Here is a 24,563-nt window from a genome sequence, read left to right on the forward strand (position 1 = left end):
GACAAAGACAATAGTCCTGACGCCAACACATTGTATGACGATTAAAGATCCTACTCTTGATGTAATTGATATACAGACACATGCTACACCAGACGAAATAAAGAAATGGACTGAATTAGGAGGGATCCAAACGGATCAAGGATGGATGATGAAGGAAAAGTCTGTGTGGTTCCTTCCTGATTCAATGGTCCAAGTCGTTATTAACACTGTACATAGTCCAGCACATCTAGGAGAAAAAGCTATGCTAGATAGCATTCAACACATTTGGTTCAATAAACATTTACGAGCAGCAGCTAAACAAAAAGTTCGTACCTGTATGATCTGTTGTCAGTTCAACCCAGGAAAAAGCGTTCCCGTAGAACAGGGTGGATTTCAGCCTCCTGATCACCCTTTTGAAGTCCTCCAGATGGATTATATCCAGATGGAACGATGTCGAGGATTCAAATATGTTCTCGTAGTTGTCTGTGCTCTTTCCCGTTGGACGGAGGCATACCCGGTTTCAGATTACACTGCCCCGACTACTGCCAAACAGTTGGTTCGAGAATTCTTCCCACGATACGGTTTACCACGTGTTGTCTACTCAGATAACGGCCAGCCGTTCTCATCCGAATTAATGAAACACGTTTCACTTTTGTTAGGCTATCAGTGGAAATTCCACTGTGTCCGACACCCCGAGGCAGCAGGTCTCGTAGAAAGACATAATCAAACTCTGAAAATTAGATTGTCCAAAATATGCAGAGAGAAAGGTGTCGACTGGGTAGTAGCATTACCAGTTGCACTCTTTTACATGAGAATGGTAGCACACTCTCGAACAGGGCTATCCCCGTATGAGGTGATCTTTGGCAGACCACCAAATATGTGGGGGACGCCCATACCACGCAAAATAACTGATATTGACTGTAATATGCTGACAGATTACTTGGCTTCCTTGATGTCTGCACTACAATCTTGTCGTTCACAGGTAGCTGCAGCTTTTCCTGACAACACTGAGGTGAAACCCCATGACGTAGTTCCGGGAGACCTGGTCCTGGTGAGGAACTTTGATCGAAAGACTCAGCTGGATCCTAGGTGGAAGTCGCCGCAGCTGGTCTTACTCACCACAAGGACAGCCGTGAAGATCGAGGGCAGGAAAGGCTGGATTCATTCAAGTCATATCAAGAAATTTCATGGACTACCATCGGATGTGAATACCACACCTCGTGTGTCTTCACCCATTGACTCAAAACTTCCTTTGGTTGAAAAGAGTAATTCCGAACTTTATAAACTAAAACTCAGGTCTAATCAGTCAAGCAATTTGATTGTTTAAGTCCTCTCCAAGGTGAAGCGGTTGAATTGTCTCTGACATGTATCCCTTAGACCTGAATAGAGAACAAACCCGAAAAATGTTGAAACGACAGGCGTACTGTAAATCACTGCGTAGTCATTGCATAGTGACGTTATTAATTTTGTTTTTCTCAAGTCTTTTAATAATTACTGCAAGTATATTGTTGCACATATATTATCCTATTTCTAGACATGTTTACAATGTTACTGCTGAACATTCTTTTAGTGAATTACCTCCGCTTGAGTTGTCTTATAGATTTGCGCTGCGCAATAACACGTTTATTAGTATGTTACATCATTCCCATCAGGTTAGCAATGCTACAAATTGTTGGATATGTGGCCGACTCCCTCCCTATCAGAATTATAAAGGAATTTTACCTCTCTTTCCATACCCGTTCACACACAACGGCTCCTGTGGAGCATGGTTTAGTTTAACTAATTCCCTAGATTCGAATTCTGCAGTTTATCAAGATAACTGGGTATGGGGAAATTTGAACTTAGTTTTACTTAAAGTCTGCTATCCTAACAAGGAGGGACTTCCCACAAGAACAGGAACTGATCTAGAAAATGAAGTGTATGGATTAGGTAATTTTACGCTTAATCTTATGATCCTAAATGTCGAATCCGAAGCTACTCCAATTTTGCCCGCTATGTCAATATTTCCAGTAAAAGGTGAATTATGTGTAAGAAAGAATGGTTCCATACATATGGGCCATAGTAGATGCACCACTGTAGTAGAATTTAGTGATCAAGGCAAGTCTACATTTAGAGCTTCCCGCCATTCCTATTTCATATGTGGTCAGACGGCATATGTACGTTTGCCTCTAGATTGGGATGGTACCTGCTACATTGGATTTCTGTTGCCACCTGTTTTCCTAGCTCCTCCTGATTATCACAGAAATACTCATTTAGTATATAATAGAGTAAGGAGAGATCTCCCAATAGTTGATTACACTGAAACAGCATGGGAAAAATACACAGATTTCAATAAAGGTCTCTTTCCCTATATAGGTACAGTTACTAATAGTAAGCTGATACGTAGATTAACTAGAACCCTTGAAGCAGTAGTGAACGAAACTATTTCCGCCTTAGGCAATTTAACAGAAGAGCAGTCTGCTATGCGGATTGTTGTGCTTCAAAATCGTCTTGTCCTTGACGTCATCCTGGCCGATAGGGGCGGAGCTTGTAGGGTCATCGGATCAAGCTGTTGCATTTTCATACCAGAAAATTCGCCATCTGTATATAAAGCCATAACTCGCCTTCATAAGATTGTAAGCCAGATACACCAGAATCCAGGCACCTGGACTTGGTCCGGTTGGTTTTGGAGTGTATTATCTACCTTTGGATGGAAGGTCCTATCCTTCCTAGGTATTGGCCTTCTCATACTATTCAGTTGCTGTCTATGTCTACAATGTGGACCAGCGATCTGTGGTCTGTGTGCCACATCGTGTATTCCACCACCAAGATTTCATTCATCCCGGAAGAAGAAAGAAGAACAAATGATGCTATATGAACAGATCAACGGATTGATGAAGATTGATATCTCTTAACGGGCAAGTAGGGGACAAGGAGGGAATGTGGAAATATGGATTTTTCTGATCAGTTATGTCCCCTATCTTGGACCCCAACGGTTTCATGTATGAATCACAAGTACATGTATGTTCCCTCCAGTTCCAGTTATGAAGACGCAAACACATGTGCGTCCACCGTCAACATGTCCTCTTTCAGATCCGCCATGAATAGGCCGGATATTCCATTTCTAAGTATGAAAGGCCACCGGCTTTATATGGTTCACTTATGCCATTTTACAGTCCAGGCAAGTAGGCCCCGATTCTGTCATCAAACTTTTCTTGCCTTCTGCCTCTGAAAGCTCCAGTCTGAGCCTGCATCTGTGACCATGAACTTTGTCTCATTCTCTGCGCGGCTCACGAAGCCTGACATCAGCCTGTTGCCTGCCAAAAACTGTATTTCACCTTCGGAATTATCTGCTCCGTTCCCTGCCCGATGCATTCCTGTCTAGTAGTTTAAGTAAACATTCTTCCAGCTACTGAGCAAAGGCCCGGCTTCTCTGTCTTTATGCAAGTAATTCATAGCCCTATTACTATGGAAGATTTCCGCCCTCGCATCTAGTGTAGACACTTAGACGCTTGTACACGCACTAACAGTCAGTATAGTCAGTATAGAATAAGATTCTACTCTAAGAGACCTCTCTTTTGGATAACATAGTTCTTTAAACATACGATGTTAGATATGATTTGGGATTAGGTTGACTTGACCCTCCAGACTTCTGTCGCCACATGTAGAGCTAAATGTCAAGTCCCCTTTACCCCCTAGTTGCACGTCAATTACACGTCATGCTGCCGCGCACGCATTTCTGCCAAGTATTTCTGCTGACATTGCGAAATTCTTTCATGGAACCACCCTATTATGACATCACATCTGATGACGTTCTTTAATCACACCCAGTTACGCCTATTTTTGCTACGCATGAATATATTATCCACACTATCAATTGTTACGCCTCTTGTATTCGCTTCACTGTAATGCCTATTGTATAAAAGTAATTGATTATCAATAAAGTATGTACTTCACTTCCTGAACCTTTGTGGTGATGGAACTTGGAGCAACCGATTCGAATCGACCATTGGAATAAAGCCCATTCCGAACCTCTAATACCACGGATTCTGCCTCTTATTTCCTGAGCTATTTTTATTATGTTTCTGTATCAAATTAAAGTCCCGGTAATTAAATTATTTACCACATGTTGCAAATTGGAAATAAGAGACATAGGCATCTGTGCAGTTGGATTCTCAAGTGGTGGTTGAACATTAGGCTCTGGGTAATAGTCATACCCTTGGTCATCATCAACATCCTGGCACTTAATAAGAAGCTCTGAAGGACTGCGAGCAGCACGGAACCTGTCATTCTCTTCCGAATCCTCCTCACCAGCCCCATAATCAAAAACCTCCGCTGGAAGATTAGGAGATGCTTGAACTGGCAATAGAATATCCAAAGAAGACTGTCTACGTTGAAGGAGGGAAGCCGCCATCACTCCTGAGGGCGGCAAAATTGCTGCTGAAGATTTCAAGGGGACTAGAGACATCAAAGCTGAACGTGGAACCAAAGATTCTGCCGACGACGCTGCAGTCGTCGACGAGGATCGAGTTGAAGTTCCGTATGTGAATGCTTCTGTGCCGTCAACGAGGGAACCGTCGACGAGGGAACCGTCAACGAGGGAACCATCAATGAGGCAACCATCGACGAGGTGGCTGTCGACAAGGTGGCCGTCGATGAGGTCTCCGTCGACGAAGCAGACTGATCCTTGGAAAACGCTGACGTCTCATCGACGAAGAGGCGTCCGTCGACGAATGTCCAGAGATGGTGCGCCTTTTCTTTTTTATCGATGACGAAGTGAGGGAAGCGGTAGAGGACGCCGACGACATAATCATAGTAGGCTGAGGAGACGAGAAGGTGGAAGTCGTCGTTGTAGTAGTGACGACGGAAGACTTCGTCGACGAAGGAATCGACGACGAGCTCGTCGACGAGATACCAATTTTTTGAGGTAAAAGTATCTGAGGAAGAGATTTAGACGCTTGAGACTTAGATCTCGGAGGCGTAGAGGGCATAGACTGACCTTTAGGAGGAGCAAGAGCCCCTTTTGAGGAGGAAGGCTGGTCTACAAGCTTAGATGAATTATGCTCTTTCAGCACCTTAGCCTTAGGGTATGCCATCTCAGCCTCACTAGCTCTCTTCTTAGAAGCGACAGTCCTGAGAGAAGAATCACTCTCAACATCTGACAAGGGATTATCCTTTGTCTTGAGCTTCTGCAGCCACAGAAGAAGACGTCCCTCTCTGTCTCTTAAAGTCTTTTGAGGAAAAGTCCTGCAGATTTTACAATCTCTCACCTGATGGTCAGGGTGGAGGTAGTAGATACACTTTTTGTGTGGGTCCTCAGAATGAAGCCGGAGTTTCCCACAAGACTCACAGTGTCTAAAGAGTGACCTCTTTGTAGTAGACATTGTAGTGAAGATATTTTGAAGAATTCCTTGAAGAACAAGTTACTTACCTTCGGTAACGATGTATCTGTAAGAAACATTAGTTAGTTAGATTCCTCACCTTAGAATATCCCCAGGCGTCAGGCTGGATCTGGAAAGATTTTTGCAGCAATACCCCTTGCGCGTCGCTAGGCGTCGTCAGCGGCTCCACGTCCGTCGTCGGCGTCGTGCGCCGGAATGACATCGTCGGAGTATTTAGACGCCGCCCTCGCGCGCTGACGTCAGTTCTTGTACATAGCTTTCTGTAGGAGAGTAGGGTCTGCTTTCTATGTTCACCCCCACTTTTTGCTTTTGCTTTACTGGTTTTCGACTTAGATGTGGCTGTGGGCCTGCTAATCAGACCCACAGCCCTGCTGTTCTCTCTCTAAATTAATACTATGTACTTTAGGTGCATAACCCAATTGGATAGGATCACCTTATTGGCCCCTGTACAGTGTACCTTAGGTACCCAGGGCATAGGTGTACCCTAGGCCTACCAGGGGCTGCAGCATGTATTATGCCACCCCTGGCCTGGCCTTCCATTATGACACAACTGGCTGATCACTCAGCTGGGGCAAGGTCGTGTAATCACCCCTTGCTTAGGTGTAGTATTCCTATACCTACCTTATATATAGACACATGTGTACCTATCAGCCACTCCTATGGCAGGCCTTAACAATCCTGGAGGCAGAGTGCTTGGTAACATATGAGATGGTGCTCTAGCATGAGCTGAGCCTGTCTGCAGCTTTCGGAACCATGTCCTTATAGCTGTTCTTTGATATAGCCTACCATATACCCTTAAAGTGCCTTATAATCTTAAACGGTTATGGTAACTATGGGTTGGCTTTATCAAAACATGTCGTGTAAGGTGTCTAACACTTTGGAATAATACCCCCATCCCGTTTCTGGGGATGAGGATATTATCCCTCCCTTATAGAGGGAGAAGACATGTTGAAACCTACTTACCCGGTTAAAGTTAACCAGAGCCCCAGCATCACAAAATGGATGCTGCTGCCACGACACATGTCTGACCTCCTGCTGCTGGGAGTGATCCCGGCACGGGAGGCTTGGACAATAGGTTTCCTACCTTGGGAGGTGCGAGCACCACCCCAGACAGGCCTTAGTGTATTGGGGCAGGGAGGGATGAAAGAAACGAGACACTGCCTGGGGCACACAAGGTGTCCCATGCATAGTCCAGTTCAAACCGGTGCTGGGGCACTCCAGCCCCAGTCCTGGTGCGAAACTGGACAAAGGGAAGGGGGTGTAACCACCCCCCTCCCAGGTCCCACCCATAAGGCGTGACCTAGCAGGCAACCCAGCCCCCCAGATTAGTATAAGTGTGGTAGCTGGGCCCCAGGAGATTAGATTATCCTGAACCTGCAACTTAAACAGAAACTCTGGACCTTCGACATTCGACGAAAGAAGAAGACTGAAGAATCTCCCTTGTGGCCAAGGAGTGGTTACCCTGTGCGAACAGGCACCATCAAGAGACTTACCCTTTGCTTTGCAGAAGTTCTACAAGGGATCGACTGCAGAGCCCGACCAGAGCCTTGACTTCCAGACTTTTCCGACCCTGATCCACATCCACAGCCGAGCTGAGATCCGTAGAGGCGACGAGAGACGTGGGACCGGCTACCTGGGAAAAGTGGTGAGTATCTTCCAGCGCAGCTTCTGAGGCACCCTCGAAGTTGTGCACCGGGGATTGAGAAGCTCCAACCCCAAGCACCATCTGCACCGAAGATCAGCCCCCCACACTCCACGAGTCCTGCGTGGGGCCCTTCTGCATTTTCCTGCTTGCCGCGTCTGTCCGGTTGCTTGCCCGTTGGCTAGCAGCCTTTGCGACGACACACCTTTGATTTTCCACTGCGGGTTTGGCTCCTCCAGACTGGCTCCTGCTCCTCTGCAAAAGAGAAGCACCCCAGACCTTCCTGGTCTGCACAAGAAGCAAGTCCTCCATTCTTTGTGGGTTCCGCTTGCCAAGGCTTGGTGAGTCCTAGTTCGACTTCGACGCCGCCGACAGCAAGAGCCTTCGTGGGACAGCTCGCCCCCTGATCCTGGTCGTCCTCGACCTCGACCTCTCCTGGTACCCATAGCTGCTGCGACAAGCTTCACCTCTTCACCTGCAAACTCCCGACATCGCCTGGTTCCTTCCTGGTTCCACGTGGTCACTGGCTAGTGACCCTGACTCTGTCCCTTCTGCTTGCAGGTATCCTTCCTTCTTGATCCCGGCCTTGGGATCCACCGGACACTCTTCACTGACTGCCTGTCAGCAACTTTCCTTCAGGCATCCATAGAAGTCCACGACGAAACCCGACGCAAGTTCACACCTATGCATCCGCAGCCCGTGGGCTAGGTAGCTTGGGTACTTCGGTGCTCACAAGGGTATTGACTATCCTAGGGTCTAGTTTCCGTGTCTCGACTTTCTAGCTATACCAGAAGTGTCCTAAAACTGCTTATTTCTGAACTGTACTATTTCTATCGATTATACGCATTACGCGTGAGTGTTTCCACTCTGCACCTGAATCCCGTGGGCCTCCCACTTCCTAACCTTGGGTAGTGTAGTGTAGCCCCAGCGATTCCCTAGGCCTAGGCCTATCCTATTTCCGTGACAGTGGTCCTTATACCACTTACTTAGTATATAGTTTGCGTGGCCCCTAGGGCCTAACTGTATTACTTACCTGTGTGACTTAATGTATGCTTGAATAAGACTGTGTTGTACTTACCTCGAATCTCATAAAGAGTGCTGAGGGTTTGACTAGAATAAATACACTTTATTTTATATATATATATATCTGTTGTGGTGTCCTTTCATTTGGTATTCAAGGGATTATATATGGTATAACAGCTGGCTTCACATGCCATTCAGAGTTTAGCCTAAGACTGCTCTTGTCCATGCTACCACTAGGATAGCTGGTCTATAAGGTTGACTTTACAACCAATCACCATAAGGGTTGTTTGGACTGATATAAGGTGTACACTAGAACTAGTGACATCATACATCAGGCCAACTTCTCACACTTTCCGCACCAGGGACGCTGAGCCGTGCAAGAGACCGACACTGGTGCCAAAAAATCTAGGGCCCTGAAAGGGAGAACCTTAACCCTAGATGTCGGTTCACAGAACGGGGAGGTTGGGTGGGTCGGTGAGGAATCTAACTAACTAATGTTTCTTACAGATACATCGTTACCGAAGGTAAGTAACTTGTTCATCTGAAAGAAACACGTTAGTTAGATTCCTCACCTTAGAATAGATACCCCAGCAATTCCAACCCCGGTGGTGGGTCTGCGAACCAAGATCACACCAGAAAGTCCTGGAGAACAGAACGGCCAAAGTGGCCATCCCTCCGGACTTGGCTGTCCAGGCAGTAATGTCTCGCAAACGTGTGCAGCGAAGCCCACGTCGCCGCCTGACAGATGTCTTGCAAGGGGACTCCCCGCCCCAGTGCAGTTGTGGCCGCTGTGGCCCGAGTAGAATGGGCCCGTAGCCCAACAGGAGGAACCTTTTTCGCCAAAGAATAGCAGGTCTTAATACACAACACGACCCACCGAGAGATGGTCCGCTTGTGTACAGCTTTACCCTTCTTAGCCCCTACGTATCCAACAAAAAGTTGGTCGTCCACCCGGAACTGTCTTGTGCGGTCCAAATAAAAAGATAGCGCACGTTTTGGGTCCAGACGGTGGATCCTCTCTTCAACTTTTGAAGGATGCGGAGGCGGAAAGAAGGTGGGCAGCGTGACAGATTGCCCGATGTGAAAGGGAGTCATGACTTAAGGCAGGAAAGAAGGACGTGTAACTTGTTCATCTGAAAGAAACACGTTAGTTAGATTCCTCACCTTAGAATAGATACCCCAGCAATACCAACCCCGGAGGTGGGTCTGCGAACCAAGATCACACCAGAAAGTCCTGGAGAACAGAACGTACAAAGCGGCCATCTCTCCGGACTTGGCTGTGCAGGCAATAGTGCTTGGCGAACGTGTGCAGTGAAGCCCACGTCGCCGCCTGACAGATGTCCTGCAAGGGGACTCCCCGTCCCAGGGCAGTTGTCGCCGCTGTGGCCTGGGTGGAATGGGCTCTCAGCTCAACAGGAGGGACCTTTTTCGCCAAGGAATAGCAAAGTTTAATACACAACACGACCCATCGCGAGATGGTCCGCTTGTGCACAGCTTTACCCTTCTTAGCACCTACATATCCAACAAAAAGTTGGTCGTCCACCCGGAACTGTTTTGTGCGGTCCAAATAAAAGGACAGCGCACGTTTTGGGTCCAGACGGTGGAGCCTCTCTTCATCTTTTGAAGGATGCGGAGGCGGAAAGAAGGTGGGCAGCGTGACAGATTGCCCGATGTGAAAGGGAGTCACGACTTTAGGAAGAAAAGGAGGACGTGTCCGGAGGACAACCTTATCCGGATGAACCGAAATGAAGGGAGGCTTAGCTGACAGAGCCTGGAGCTCACTCACCCGCCTAGCGGAGGTGATAGCCACCAGGAAGGCAGTTTTCAGAGTCAGAAGACGAATGGCACAGTTGTGAAGGGGCTCAAAGGGAGCGCACATCAGAAAAGTGAGAACAAGGTTCAAGTCCCACTGAGGCATTACGAATGGAACAGGAGGGAACATATGAGTAATGCCCTTGAGAAAACGTGAAACAACAGGGGACTTGAAAAGAGAAGGCTGATCAGGAAGCCGTAAGAAAGCAGAGATTGCAGCAAGATAACCCTTCAAGGTGCCCAGAGCAGAGCCCTGCTGGGCCAAAGAAAGAAGAAATAGGAGAACCTCAGAAAGAGGGGCAGAAAGGGGATCCACAGCCTTTGCTGTGCACCATGCCACAAATTTGATCCACCGGCAGGCGTATACCGTCTTTGTGGAGGGACGCCTGGCTGCCAGAATGACATCACAGACTTCAGGAGGCAAGTCAAATGGCATCAACTGTCGCTGCTCAATCTCCACACATGGAGGTGGAGGCTGGACAGGTTCGGGTGGAGGACCGTCCCCTTTTGCTGCAACAGAAGGTCCTCCTGAAGAGGCAGTTGTATCGGGGGATCGATGGACATACTGAGTAGCTCGGGATACCAGTACCTTCGTGCCCAATCCGGAGCCACCAAGATGACTTGGGCCCGGTCGCGCCTGATCTTCTTCAGCACTCTGGGCAGAAGTGGTATAGGCGGAAAGGCGTAAAACAGACCGCAACTCCACTCGTGACGAAAAGCGTTTCCGAGCGAGTGCCGCCTTGGAAATTCCAACGCGCAGAACTGCTGACATTGCGCGTTCTCTTCGGTGGCGAATAGATCTAACAAAGGCTCTCCCCACTGCAGAAAGAGACCTTGCACCACGTCCGAGCTCAGACGCCATTCGTGATCCATCATGCACCGACGGCTGAGTTCGTCTGCTCTGGCGTTCAGAGAGCCCGCCAGATGTTGAACCACCAGGGTGATGCCCTGACGTTCCAGCCTTGTCCAGAGGCGCAGAGCCTCCTGACAAAGGGTCCACGACCCCACCCCGCCCTGTTTGTTGCAATACCACATGGCGGTGGTGTTGTCCGTGAACACCTGCACGACACTTCCCCAGACAGAGGGAAGGAAGACTTTTAGTGCAAGTTGGATCGCCCTCAGCTCCAAGAGGTTGATATGGAGCCGAGTCTCCACCGGAGACCAGAGTCCTCTGATCTCCGCCTCTCCCATATGGCCCCCCCATCCCAGGAATCCGTCACTACGACATGCTCCGGTTGGGGTAGGGAGAGGGATCTGCCGCTGACCCAATCGCGATTCGTGAGCCACCACTGCAGCTGGTTCGCAGTGCCCTCCGAGATCAAGACATGGTCGGACAGGTTGCCTCGATGCTGGGCCCACTGAAACTTCAGGTCCCACTGCAGAGCCCGCATCCGCCACCTGGCGTGAGGTACCAACAGGATGCAGGAGGCCATCAGCCCCAGAAGCCGCAGCACCAACCTGACCGAAACCCAGGACAGAGGCAGGAAGATGGAAATCAGGGCCTGAATGTCCCGGACCCGCTGTTCCGGCGGATAGACCCAGAACTGCGCCGAATCGAGAACCGCCCCTATGAAAAGGAGCTTCTGGAAGGGACTCAGGTGCGACTTCGGCACATTGATGGAGAACCCCAGCGAGTGCAGGAGGTCGGCCGTAGTCTGGAGGTGGGAGACGACCTGCTGGGGCGAGCCCGCCTTCAACAGCCAGTCGTCGAGATAGGGGAAGACTCGAACTCCTGATCGGCGCAGATGAGCTGCGGCCACCGCCATCCCTTTCGTGAACACCCGAGGGGCACTGGTGAGGCCAGAGGGGAGCACGGTGAACTGAAAGTGCTCCTGACCCACCGTGAACCGCAGGTAACGCCGGTGGGCCGGCAGGACGGGGATGTGGAAATAAGCGTCCTGCAAGTCCAACGCTACCATCCAGTCTCCAGGGTCTAGGGCAGCCAGAACATGAGCTAAAGTGAGCATCTTGAACCGGTCCTTCCGGAGGAAGGAGTTCACGCTCCTGAGGTCCAAGATCGGGCGTAGGCCCCCTTTGCCCTTCTTGGGAACCAGAAAGTAGTGGGAATAACAACCACGACCTACTTCTGGACCAGGAACGCGCTCGACGGCCTCTTTGGCCAAGAGGGCCGAAACTTCCTCCTGTAGATGATGCAAATGATCCCCCGACATACGGTGGTTCTGCGGCGGCATGGCTGGGGGGTCGTCTCGAAGGGGAGAGAGTAGCCCCTTCGGACGATTTGCAGCACCCACCTGTCCGACGTGATGGAGCGCCGGTGGAGCAGGTGATGGCGAACTCTGCCGCCCACTGGCGTTGAATGGGCCTGAAAGCTCGGACTAGGAGGGCTTTGAGGCGGATGCTGCCGGGGTGGATGTGGACTGACCGGCACGTTGACCTCCAGTACCGCCGCGGCGGAATCCACGTCCGCGACCGCGTCCAGGTTGGTTCTGCGGCTGGTGGCTGGGCGGACGTGAGGAGGCCCCCTTCCTTGGCCACGAAAGGGGCGAAAGGCGGAGAGATGAAACCAGCGTCCGGGGAGGTATCCAGACCGCTGGCATCCCCCAATTCCTCTGACCAGTCCTAAGAAAGTTGGGCCTGAGCGGCCATAGGGTCTTCAGACCCCTTCCAGTCGCCCTCGTCATCCGATTCCCGATAAACAGGAGGAATGATCGGAGCGGGGCAGAAGATGAAGCGTTCACCAATCGGCACCTGTAGCGGCGTCGGGCGGTGCCGCGCCGGCGTCGGGCCCGGACCAGGCCTAAACTGGGGAACGCCGTCGTTCGGGGATGGCGTCGGGGGTGGAACCGGTGCCGGCACCGGCGGAGGAGGCGTCGTGAGGTCGACCGGCGCCGACAGAGATCCAGGCCTAGATCCCTCAGGGACCTGCGGCGTTGGGGCTCGAGCCGTCGACGGCGCCAGGGCCGGAGCCGCCGGCACGCAAGGTCGCCCAGTCGAACCTGCGGGGCCCGAAGGCGCGCCTACAGGCGTCGACGGCGGAGCCAGGCTCCTCATGGCCGAGAGGAAGGCACTGACCTCCGCCGGAGTCACGTCAGTCCCAGGGACCGGCGGGTATGGGGACGGACGCAGCTCCTGCGGCACCGACGGAGCTGCGGGGGTGGAACCACCCTGACCCTCAGCCGAGTCGCGCGACCGGCGAGGGGAGTCCGAAGAGCGATGTCGTCTCTTGGACTTCTTGGAGTGCTTCGACTTACCCGAAGACCCCGATGAGCGATGACGATGGCTGTGGCTCCGCGATCGGTCCTTGTTCCTCCTCCTGGACCGGGACCGAGAGCGGCGCGGAGCCGAGTGCCAAAGCTCGAGAAGCTTACGGGACCGCTCCCGCCTAGCTTTCAACGTCAAGGCCTGGCAATCGAGGCACGACTCCGCGTCATGGTCGGTCCCCAGGCAATAAAGGCACCGGCGATGGTGATCCGTCACCGACATCAGGCGATGACAGGCGTCACAGGCTTTGAAACCAGGCATCCTACCGGCACCAGAGTCGAGTCGATAGACCAAAAGAAGTCAAAAAAGTTAGTCAAAAAATGACTAGGGGTAAGCTCTTCCCGGATCGGCGCTTACTGGCGCGGAAAAAAGAAGAACTGACGTCAGCGCGCGAGGGCGGCGTCTAAGTACTCCGACGACATCATTCCGGCGCACGACGCCGACGACGGACGCGGAGCCGCAGACGACGCCTAGCGACGCGCAAGGGGTATTGCTACAAAAATCTTTCCGGATCCAGCCTGACGCCTGGGGATATTCTAAGGTGAGGAATCTAACTAACGTGTTTCTTTCAGATGAAAAAGTTTAAGTACTGAGCAGTGCTCAGGGAGACTCCCTTCATAGGACATGCAGTAGAAAATCTGAGAGCCTGAGCCTCTGAGGAGAAGGTTCCAGAGGGTGCTGGCGCCTGATTGGCTGGAGTATGGACCATATCTAATGACTTAGACAAGTTATTAAAGTGACAAGTTTTTTCCTATTAACTTCTATGTTACATTACTTCCTATTGATCTTTTAGCTATGCTTTTGCTATGCTAATGCTATATTGCTATATTGCTATTCTATGTACCGTGGGACTCCCACTTCGACGACGGGGAATGATTCAAGCTTGTGAATCTATTAAAGATACCTCAATACTGGAGAACTAATAAATATATCATTAGCTTTCATGGTTAGAGAGCTAGGTCCTGGGAGATTATCTTCTAGTTCTATTTTTTAGTATGTTAAATTTGTTTGTCCTCAAACCAGATCTAGAATGAGGTGGTTGGTGCGACAGATACGTCTGGTGTAAATGTATTGGTATGGAGACATGGAGTGGCTGGCTGTTGTGTGGGTTACAGGTTCCACATCTTGGATATTTTATTTATTGATAGAAAGCTCAGTCACTCCAAGAAGTCTGTACGTGTGCAAGCTAATGGGTGGGAAAGAGTTGGACAGGAGATAGAGTTTAACCAAACAATAGTTTTGAGACACTTTCTAATGGTAACATGATTTTTCTCTTGATGTAGTGCAAGTGGCAGAGTATTCCATAGGTTTAGGTCCGATAAGGAAGAGTGTGCGCACCTCAGCATACATTGGATTTTTTATTTATTTTAGGGTCCCGGAAGTGCACATGTGAGCTAGACCTTAAGGTCTGCGCAGGGTCATATTTCTGAAAGCATTCTATGATATTAGATTTGTCCAGTTCACACATGGTTTTGTGCATATTCTCTGAGACACTGAAGAGCATCCTTTGTTTCATTGGTTGCTAGTGTTATTTGCTCCTTGCAGCAGTTACATGATAAAACTTCCTGAGCATAGAGGTTACTAAATAGCAAAAGTCTGGGTGCGCTGGACCTTGTTATATGTGTTGTCAGAGAGGCTTATGTGGAGACAACTACAGTAATCAATCCTAGACAGTAAGCATTCTGATGCTACATTTGTGTGCTGGACTTGGGAATATATGGTAGTGGTTTCTTTAGAGAGTACATGATAAAGAAACTGGTCAAGGAAATGGCATCAATTTGGTCCTTAAACAAGAGTTTGGCATCTCTCCTTACTAAAAATGTCCTCCCTAACAGATTCCGAAGGGCACTCTGGGACAGTGGTCTTGTATGCTCTAGAAAGGGGGTTTAACAGAATTCAAACATTTGAAAGCCTGTGGCAAATAACATTACTTCATACTTTGATTTTTTAGTCCTGCCTGTTCCAAATGGTGTTTTCATGTCAAATGCACTTTATGATGTTATTTCTATTACATAAAGGTTTCTTCGTACAGATATACTCCCATTAAATGTATAATGTACCTCCAGAGCCATCTGTGCAGCCAAGCTCAGCAGACTGGTCGAAGTGTCCTCACCCATGTGCAACATCACTTCATGCTCTGCTACATTTGAGGATAGCTTTCCCATGGTCATGATGGCATCTGCAGCTATAAAGTGCAGGATGGATTAAGTGACATAAAATGTGAAACAAAAAACTCTAAGGAACCTAACATATTGTACTGAAATACATCAACAGTAGAAATTTGACTATGTGCATCTCAATCTTACTTTATTAGTCTCTTCTTGATAAACAAACTAACAACACATGTAATATACAACTTAATGGAAACTAAACAGCCTTATGGCCTCAGTTGGAAAATGGTTTATCAGCGTAAATAAATGCACCCTTGCACTCCATAGCATATACAACAAGCTACCACATGCTTTCACATTCTGCAACCACAAAGTCTACATGTTTAGCTGCTTCATTCCTAGTCCCTTAATTGGCAACCATTAAACTTAAAGCCCCAGTGAGTTCTTTGATGCTCGTTAATAATAACTGTGAGCATTAAAATTGTTGGCACCTTCCCCCTGATGCTTTTTGGGAATCCTAGTTCTAACCCATTGATCAGCTTTCTTAGCCAGTTCAATGGGACTAGAAAGTGATGTATCCACTAGATGCCGATGCAACTTAACTGAAGTACACTGTGCTAATATGTGCTCTTTCATTATCAAATTATAGAGTCCTTCATAGTCAAGCACCTTGTCTCCTTTTAACCAGCCACATAGTTTTTTGACTGAGAAGTCACCTTAATCTATCCAGGTCTAACTCAAGGTCTTGTGAGTCCCCCCCAAACTTAATCCTGTACTCCTCAGTAGTTAGACCAAAGACCTAATCAGGGTAACCTTCATGAGATCATAGGACTCAGCATCTGCCTCATTAAGTGTCAGGAGTCTATCCCGGCACTTTCCTGAAAATAGCTCCACCAGTACAGAGCCCCAACGTTTTTGGCTGAGGCTTCTTATTCTACAAGGCCTGTCAAAGGTTGTGAACCACTTGGTGATATCATCACCCTCCACATATTTGGGGACAAGCCATTTGGGGATTTTAGGGTCAAACGTTTCCTCTCTGTCCCCAGTTATTAGTTTGCTGCCACCATACATGGCCAGTATCCTGTCCTCCAGGGTTATTCTTTGGGCTACTCTTTCAAGAAGAATGTCATCCTCAATGAGTTCTTCATCATGCCCTGAGTGACCTGATCTATCCTCAGTAGAAGAAGGCACTCTGGGCACGGTCCCTCGGTTGTGGGCACAGGTACCATAACTTCTCTTTCTGGGGAAGGAGGATCTGCCTTACTTTCGCCATCTCCACTCTGACCCTCAGGGGGAGTGGTATCATCCCTTGGTTGGGTCAACTCATACTCTTCCAAAAGCTTCTGAAGTGTTGCAGTGGTAGGGTGTGAGCCAGTTCTAATTTTCAAATTCTTAGTGAAGGCTCTTAACTGCTGGTAGCTAAGCAGCAGGTAAGGGGCCAGATTGAGCTCCCGAGCCACGCCCTCTGTAGAGCTCATTGTTTACTAAAGTTGGGACCTTTTTAGAAAAACGACAGAAATTCTAGAAACAACCTTTATGCCTAACTATTAGTTTGCTTTTGAGATTCTAAACGCTCTGCACTGTGGGGCTCAACACAAGGCCTTAACAGTTATTTTTAAACAATTTAGAAAAATATTTGATTTGTCAAAAAATTATTCCATAGTTTAAGACAATTTTGGATTCCTTAGTTGAATCACTTATTAACACAGTGGTACAACAAATGTCAAGTCTTGTATCCCACCACTGCCACCAGTGTAGGAAACTGGCTCTATATATAGTATACAAAAAAGATGTATGCTGTGTAAAGAGTCCAGTTATCCCTTATGAGTGGACAGGGGCATGCTCTAGCAATCCCAAGGTTCTCTATCTAGGATAGTGAGGTTGAGCAGCCTTAGGCTTATCAGAGAGGAGTGTTAGATATTTGTTATACGTACACAGTCAATACATGATGCAAACACTCAAAAAGGAGATTCACACCAATTTAGAAAAAAAACACTTCTTTTTATATATACTTTTAACACCAAGTACTTTTTTTTAGATAACTCTGTGTTGAAAGTATATAGAAATACACTTGCATTTGGTGAGTTATCACGGTTTTGCAGTGTACAGAAATACACTGGCACTTGTATCGGTAAAGCAGTAATGTTCTCCTATGGGAAAGGAACATATACTGCATACGGGTACTTAGCAGTGACTTACTGGGCTGTTTTTTGGGATTTTAGGTAGGTATAGGGCAAGGTCCAAGGCAGCACCAACAGGTCACCTCAGTCAGCCCTGGGGCGTACAGATGCAGAGGTGCGTTACAGCGTCGGGTGCCCCATTTAAATCAATGGGGAACAGTCTGGATCAAAAGAGGCTGCAAGTAAGAACTGGGAGGCAGGCCAGGCGAACCCACAGGGGGGCAGTCCTTGAAGGTCTCAGGCATGCAGAGACACCTTTGGCCTACTGGAACTCGGGCTCGGGGTTCATATGCAGTGGTGCTTTCTCCAGCGGGGTCGCACCTGGGGAGGCACTGACAGTTTTTTGTTGCCTGCAAAAACAGGCTGCAGACAGGGAATGGGGGACCAGTCTGACAACACCCAAATTGGAGCTCAGCTTCTGAGGGTCTCTGTGCTTCAGGGGCACTGTCAGTTCACCGCCACTCGGGCCAGGGGGCTCTTGTGCAGTGCAGCTTTGTCCGATGGGGTCACGCTGCAGAGGCTCTCGTGTCGGTCATTTTGGTGTCTACAAAAGTGCAGGGAAGTAGCTCCTCTGCTCCAAGGGAGATGCTGCTGGTCAGTTGAAGCCGTGGGTCGCTCCCCCACAGTTTTGGGATGTGACTCTGCTTTCTGAATGAGCAGGGCCCATGCAATTGTCAGGGACAGTGTAGGAGAGTAGGATCTACCTCTTATGGTTACCCCCACTTTTTGCTGATGTATCACTGTTTTTGACTTAGTCTGACTGGGATCCTGCTATTCAGGACCCATGTCTATCTGCTTTCTCCTGTAAATTGATTGCATGTTCTTTAGGTACACTCCAGATTGGATTCTGGGGTCCCCTTATCAGTCCCTAGTATATGGTACACCATGTACCCAGGGCATAGGTACCTCAGAGGCCTCCCAGGGGCTAAAGCATGTATTGTGCCACCCCTGAGAGACCATTCAAACTGACACCACAGGTCTGCTACTGCAGCCTGTGTAAGGAGGTGCATGCACCCCTTACTTAGATATAGGTTCCCTATATCTATTCTAAATCACTACACACATAAACCTATCAGTCACCCCTATGGCAGGCCTTAACAATCCTGAAGGCAGGGTGCTGGGTTTTGTGCGAGAAGGTGTCCCTGCATGAGTACGGCCCCTCTGCAGCCTTCGGTACCTATTCTCCGGGGTTGTCTGTGATGCAGCCAACCATATATACTTAAGTGCATTATAACCTCGGGGTAAATGCAAACTTTAAAACGGCTGCTTAGAAACATGTTGTGTTTGGTGTCAAACACCTTGGAATCATACCTCTCCTGCCAGTAACTGGTGGGGGAGGTATGATTCCACCCTCCTAGAGGGCCCTGTGTGGATCACCGGTCTACCCAGTACCAGCTTTCTCGACCTGGGCATCACAAAATGGATGCTGCCAGCAACAGACACGAGTCAGCCCTCGTGCTGCTGAGCCAAGCTCGAGCAGAGGAAGGCCTGACAATAGGTTTCCTGTCACAGGGAGGTGTGACCACCTCCCAGACAGGCTTTAGTGTATTGGGGCTGGATGGGTGCACTCTGAGAGTGCCAGAAAGTCTGCACTGGGGGTACATTTGGTGTCCCCATGCATAGTCCAGCTCACACCAGTTGCATTTGCTCCTGCTCTGGCGCGAAGCTGGACAAAGGATATGGGTGTAGCCACCCCTCTGTCCTGCCACTCCCCTATGAGGGTCCCCAGAGTCAGTCCAACCCCTTCCGTGGGTATAAAGTGGGAAACCTGATTCCAGGACTTTGGCTTTTACCTGGACTAAACTCTGCAACAGAAACCAAGTACTTTGACAGTCTACACTTCGCTGGATGACAGAAGAATCTCCCTTGGAGTAAAGAAGTTACTCCCCTGGAGCAGCAGGCACCTACACACATCTGACCGGTGTGAGAAGTTGGCCTGGTATATGCTGTCCACTAGTTATAGTGGGCACCCTGTACCAGTCCAAACAACCCCTTATTGATTATAGGTTAAAGACAACCTTTATTGAAAGCTATCCTAGTGGTAGCTATGGAGAGCAGCCTTCAGGCTAAGTCTTGAAGGAATGTAAACCAGCTTGTTTTACCAGTCTATAATCTCTTGAGTGCCTAAATGAAATACATCCACACCAGGTATATATATGAAATATATGTATTTATTCCTAAACACACCCTCCTAGTCTCTTTAAGTTACACTTCAAATATCACAGTAAAATAGCACAAATACACGTCAGGCCCTAGGGGCGAGCCAAACCATATACTAAAATAGTGGTATAAGAACCACAACTTAACTAGACACAAGGCCTAGAGCCTGTAGAATCGCTGGGACCCCAAGGAACCACCCAAGGTAGTGACACAGGGTACCCACGGGGGCCGTGTGCAGTGTGTGAACACAGCCATGAGCTCCCGTTAGCTTCTATGGGGAAAGTCACGGTTAGATTTTTAAAGATTAGGGACACTTAGAATTGAGTCAGGACCAAACCCTTTGGGACTTAGGAAGTTCTAGGGTCAATACCCACGGGAGCACCGGAGTACTCGTGTTACCTCACCCAGCGAAGCCAGGTGCATAGGTGTCAAATGGTGTTGGGTCGCGTCGTCCATTTCAATAGGAGCTGGCGAAGAAGTGCTACTGCTGGGAAGATGCGAAGTGTCCGAAGAGATCCAAGCCTGGATCGAAGATGAGAAGAACCTGAAAGCAGAGGGGACAGAGTCTGGGCCACTAGCCAGTGACCAGGAAGGCGGTAGGCAGATGCCCACCGATGTCGGGTGATTTCAGGTGAAGGAGGTGAAGCGTGACTCTTCAGCCACGAGGACCAGGAGGCGTCGAGGATGACCAGGTGCTGGATTCGAGCTGTCCCACGAAGGATGTCGAGTGCTGCAGTGTCGGTGCCCGGATTGGACACAACAAGCCTTGGCAACAGCAACCCACGCAGGAAGAGAAGAAATTCTTCGGTGCAGACCAGCAAGGTCTGAGGGAATCACCACTTGGTTGGGAGTCAGGGGACATCTGGAGCAACCAGGGAAGCCCAAGGAAATTCAAAGTTACCCCCTCAGGGACCCACCAGTAGACGGACCAGGGATCGCAAAGGGACCGCGAGATGAAACACAAAATGGCGGCCCTCGGGTCACTCAGGGTGACTAGGCCGACAATCTTAGGTGGATTCTGTGCTTGAGGAGGGGGTACAAGTGAGCCCAGGCAGGACTTCAGGAGATGCCGAGAAGTCAATGCACTTGCAAAAGTGCACGGTGACCAGGAGTTCCGGTTCCACACTACTCACAAGGGCTGCGGGTCTTAACTTTGCTGGGGACTCGGGTCGGCCTCTGAGATGTCTGGAAATCCTCTTCCTGGGCTGCAAATACTTCGGAGTCCGGCGGGAGCTTTGGAAATGCAGACCGGCAAATTGCATCGTTGGTGCCTGCCAAGTGGGGGAGTCACTCCTTGATCCCAAGGGAGATTTCTGCAGTCCTTTAGTCTTTAGTAGAGCGTCGAAGGTCCAGGTTTCAGCTTCAGAGTTTTGTCCAGGGATATCTAAAGTTCTGGTTACAGAGGTTCCTTACTTATACCTAAGGAAGGGGTTGGACTAGCTCGAGGGACCCACCTATGGGAGGGTTTGGAAAGAGGGGTGGCTACACCCATTTCCTTTGTCCAGTTTCGCGCCAGAGCAGGGGCTGAACCGGGTTAAGCTGGACTATGCACAGGGACACCAAATGTGTCCCCAGTGCAGGACTTCAAAGCACTCTGAGAGTGCTCCCACCCAGCCCCAATACACATAAGCCTGTCTGGGAGGTGGTTACACCTCCCTGTGACAGGAAACCTATTGTCCAGGCCTCCCCTGCCAGGGTTTCGGTCAGCAGCAGGAGGCCAGACCCATGTCTGTGGCTGCTGCATCCATTTTGTGATGCCAGGGCTTTATTAGATTTCTACCGGGTATACCAGTACTGCCATGTCTTGCCCTCTAGAAGGGTGGGATCATACTCCCACACCAGTTACTGGTGTGGGGGTATGATCCCAAGGTGTTTGACAGCAAACACAACATGTTTTTGTGCAGTCAGTCCAAAGTTAGCATTAACCGTTTAAGATATAATGCACTTAAGAGTATATGGTCAGGCTGCACCACTGACAACCCCGGAGAAGAGATTCCGAATGCTGCAGAGGGGCTCAGCTCATGCCTGGGCACCCTCTCACATATAACCAAGCACCCTGCCTTCAGGATTGATAAGGCCTGCCATAGGGGTGACTGATAGGTTACTATGTGCAGTGATAGGTGAGGTATAGTGAACCTATACCTCAGTAAGGGGTGCATGCACCATCTTACCCAGGCTGCAGTAGCAGACCTGTGGTGTCATTTTGCATGGCTTTCCAGGGGTGGCACAATACATGCTTCAACCCCTGGTAGGCCTCTGGGGTACCTATGCCCTGGGTACATAGTATACCATATACTAGGGACTCACAAGGGTACCACAGAATCCAATCTGGAGTGTACCTAAAGTACATGCAATCAATTTAGAGAGGAAGCAGCTAGGCTGGTGCCCTGAATAGCAGGGACCCAGCCAGACTAAAGTCGAAAAACAGTGAAACACCAGCAAAAAGTGGGGGTAAACATGTGAAGCAGATCCTACTCTCCTACAACCGGTATGCATCTCCCGAGCTCCTGAGGACTCAGAAGATTTCTGCAACAGAGGAGGTGGGTTCTCGAGTGTCCCTGAGGTCGATCTGCACTTTCAGCAATCCTGAGACCAGTATCCCAACTGGGGACCGTGCAACCCGAACCCCTGTGCACCGTGTACTTTTGCAGCAGCATATGCTTTTTGACGATCCCTGAGGCTGTGCTTTGGACTACGTGTAGTCCCGGCCCGAGCAGCATTTTCACCAAAGATCTCTGGTCTCCACTCCACAAGTGCTCTGTGGGCTGGTGCTTTGTGAATTCGCTCGAGGTCCCCTCGCGATACCTGGTCTGTTGGCCTGTGGGTCCTGGCAAGGGTTACTTTGATTTTCCTTGGGCTTCTCTGGTTGCTCCAGATGTGCCCTGACTGCCCATAGCTTGGAGAGACTTCTGGACCTTGCTGGTACACACCGTAACCTGTTTCCTCTGCCCGCGTGGGTTGCCTTGGCCAAGGCTTGTTGGTGTTCAATCCCTACCCTCAGCATTCGACATCCTTCGTGGGACAGCTCACCTCCGGACTTTGTGGTCAACGTCTCCAGGTTTCCATGGTTACAGAGTCAATCATCCTATCTTCACACCTGAAGCACCCGACATCGGTGGGCATTCGTCTATCGAGCCCCTGGTCACCCTGAAGTGACCCAGACTCTATCCCCTCTGCTTTCAGGTTCTTCTCACCTCGAATCCAGGCTTGGATTCCACCGGACACTTTACATCATCTCTGCAGCAGCACTTCTTCGCATCATGCCACTGAAAACGATGAGGGTTACCGACACCACTTGACCCCTATGCACCCGGCTCCTTTGGGATAGGTAACACGGGTACCTCGGTACTCACAAGGGTGCTGGCCTTAGAACCTTCTATGTTCCAAAGGGTTTGCTTGAAGTCCTCTCCGAAGTGTCCTTAAACTGTAATTTTCCAACCGCGACTTTCCCATTGTGTTGTACGGAGCACGCGTCTGTGTTCCCACACTGCACCCGTCCTCCGTGGGCTCTGTGTGACACTCCTTTGGGTGGTTCCTTGGGGTCCCAGCGATTCTACGTGCTCTAGGCACTGTGTCTAGTCAAGTTGTTGTTGTTATACCATTTTTTAGTATATGGTTCGGTCTCCCCCTGGAGCCCGCTATGTATTGTGCTATTTACTGAGGTTCTATTGATTAAGTATTGTGTGCTTAATGTTCTAATTTCGTATAGAGATTAGTAGAGAGAGTTTAGTAATAAATACATATTTTTTTTATAACACTTGTGTGGTTCTCCTTTCATTTGATCACTCCGGAGGTTCTGTTCTGGTGAAACAAGCTGCTTTACATTCCTTCAGGACTTAGCCTGAAGGCTGCACACCATAGCTACCACTAGGATAGCTTTCTATAAAGGTTATCTTTGACCTAATCACCATAAGGGTAGTTTGGACTGGTGCAAGGTGTCCACTTTAATTAGTGGACAGCATATACCAGGCCAACTTCTCACTGACAGCAGGCAGGCTGGCAGGGTTGGCACCAAGTCAATGGCCGCTCCTCAGTACTCGTGCTGTGGGCTCTTATTTGTCCTTCTTTTTTCTGTGTTTTTGTTTATCTTAGCTTGTAAAGCGACTGGTTACTCCAACGGAGTGTCCCAGTGCTAGAACACCAACAGAGCTCCAGCAACTCAACTGAACTACCGCACCTCCCTACACTCATAGCTACCAAGCAGTAGAAAAAGAAGGCCTACTTCCGACCACCCGGAGGGTGTCGGAAGAGCCAGGTTTTTAGTTTTTTTCGGAACAGAGTCTACGATGTGCGCATCCTTAAATCCACAGGCAGGTAATTCCATGCCTTAGCCGCCAGAAAGCCAAAGGAACTCCCTCCTGCCCGTACCTTCCGCACCTTGGGCACAGTCATTTTAGCTGTGCCCAGTGATCTCAGGTTCCGAGCAGGCCCCTTCCTGTGACAAAAACCCAAGGCCTTAATGGTGACTCTTGCCTGTATTGGGAGCCAGTGTCGTTTCGTCAGGGGCCCGCCTAGGGATATTCAGAATAAGCCGAGCTGCGGCGTTCTGAACCTTCTGTAATATTCAGATATTCAGATTTCTAACAGTCACCCCTAGGTACAGTATGTTACAGTAGTCTAGGCGGGATGTGATAATGGCCTGTACAATTGTTCTTTTGGTGTCAAGTGGGAGAAGGTCAAGAATTTTTCCCAGCATTTTGAGAATGCCGAAGCAGGCTCCAGCCACAGTGGAGATCTGCCCTGGAAAGGACATAGTATCATCGAACCATACTCCCATATTCTTGACCTTGGCTTTCGGGGTCAGAGTAAGTCCCAACTCCTCCGGCCACCACAAATGTGACCAAAGAGAGGGCTGTTTTCCAACTACCATCACCTCCGTATTTCCTGCATTCAGCTGCAAGCAGCTGTACTTCATCCAGTCTGCAAGCTCACCCAAGCAGACCCTGAAGTCAGATGCCATTCCAGACTCCTTTAATCCAGGGTAACAATCAGCTGAGTGTCATCCGCGTATGACACCAGTTTTACCCCATGTCTCAACACAATATCTGCCAGG

At 49.3% G+C, this 24,563-nt stretch overlaps 1 protein-coding gene across 1 annotated transcript in view; it reads right to left on the bottom strand.

Moving 5' to 3' along the window:
- Nucleotides 1-24,563, bottom strand: part of LOC146829691 (testis-expressed protein 11-like) — a 218,558-nt gene that overhangs the window by 135,289 nt on the left and 58,706 nt on the right. The window contains exon 4 of the mRNA XM_085606537.1: nucleotides 15,120-15,244. Within this exon, the coding sequence (XP_085462663.1) occupies nucleotides 15,120-15,244 (125 nt within the window). The remainder of the gene's footprint in view (nucleotides 1-15,119; nucleotides 15,245-24,563) is intronic.

Source organism: Triturus cristatus, chromosome 5_2 (genome assembly GCF_964204655.1).
Source record: "Triturus cristatus chromosome 5_2, aTriCri1.1, whole genome shotgun sequence".
In the NCBI taxonomy this organism is placed as follows: Eukaryota; Metazoa; Chordata; class Amphibia; order Caudata; family Salamandridae; genus Triturus; species Triturus cristatus.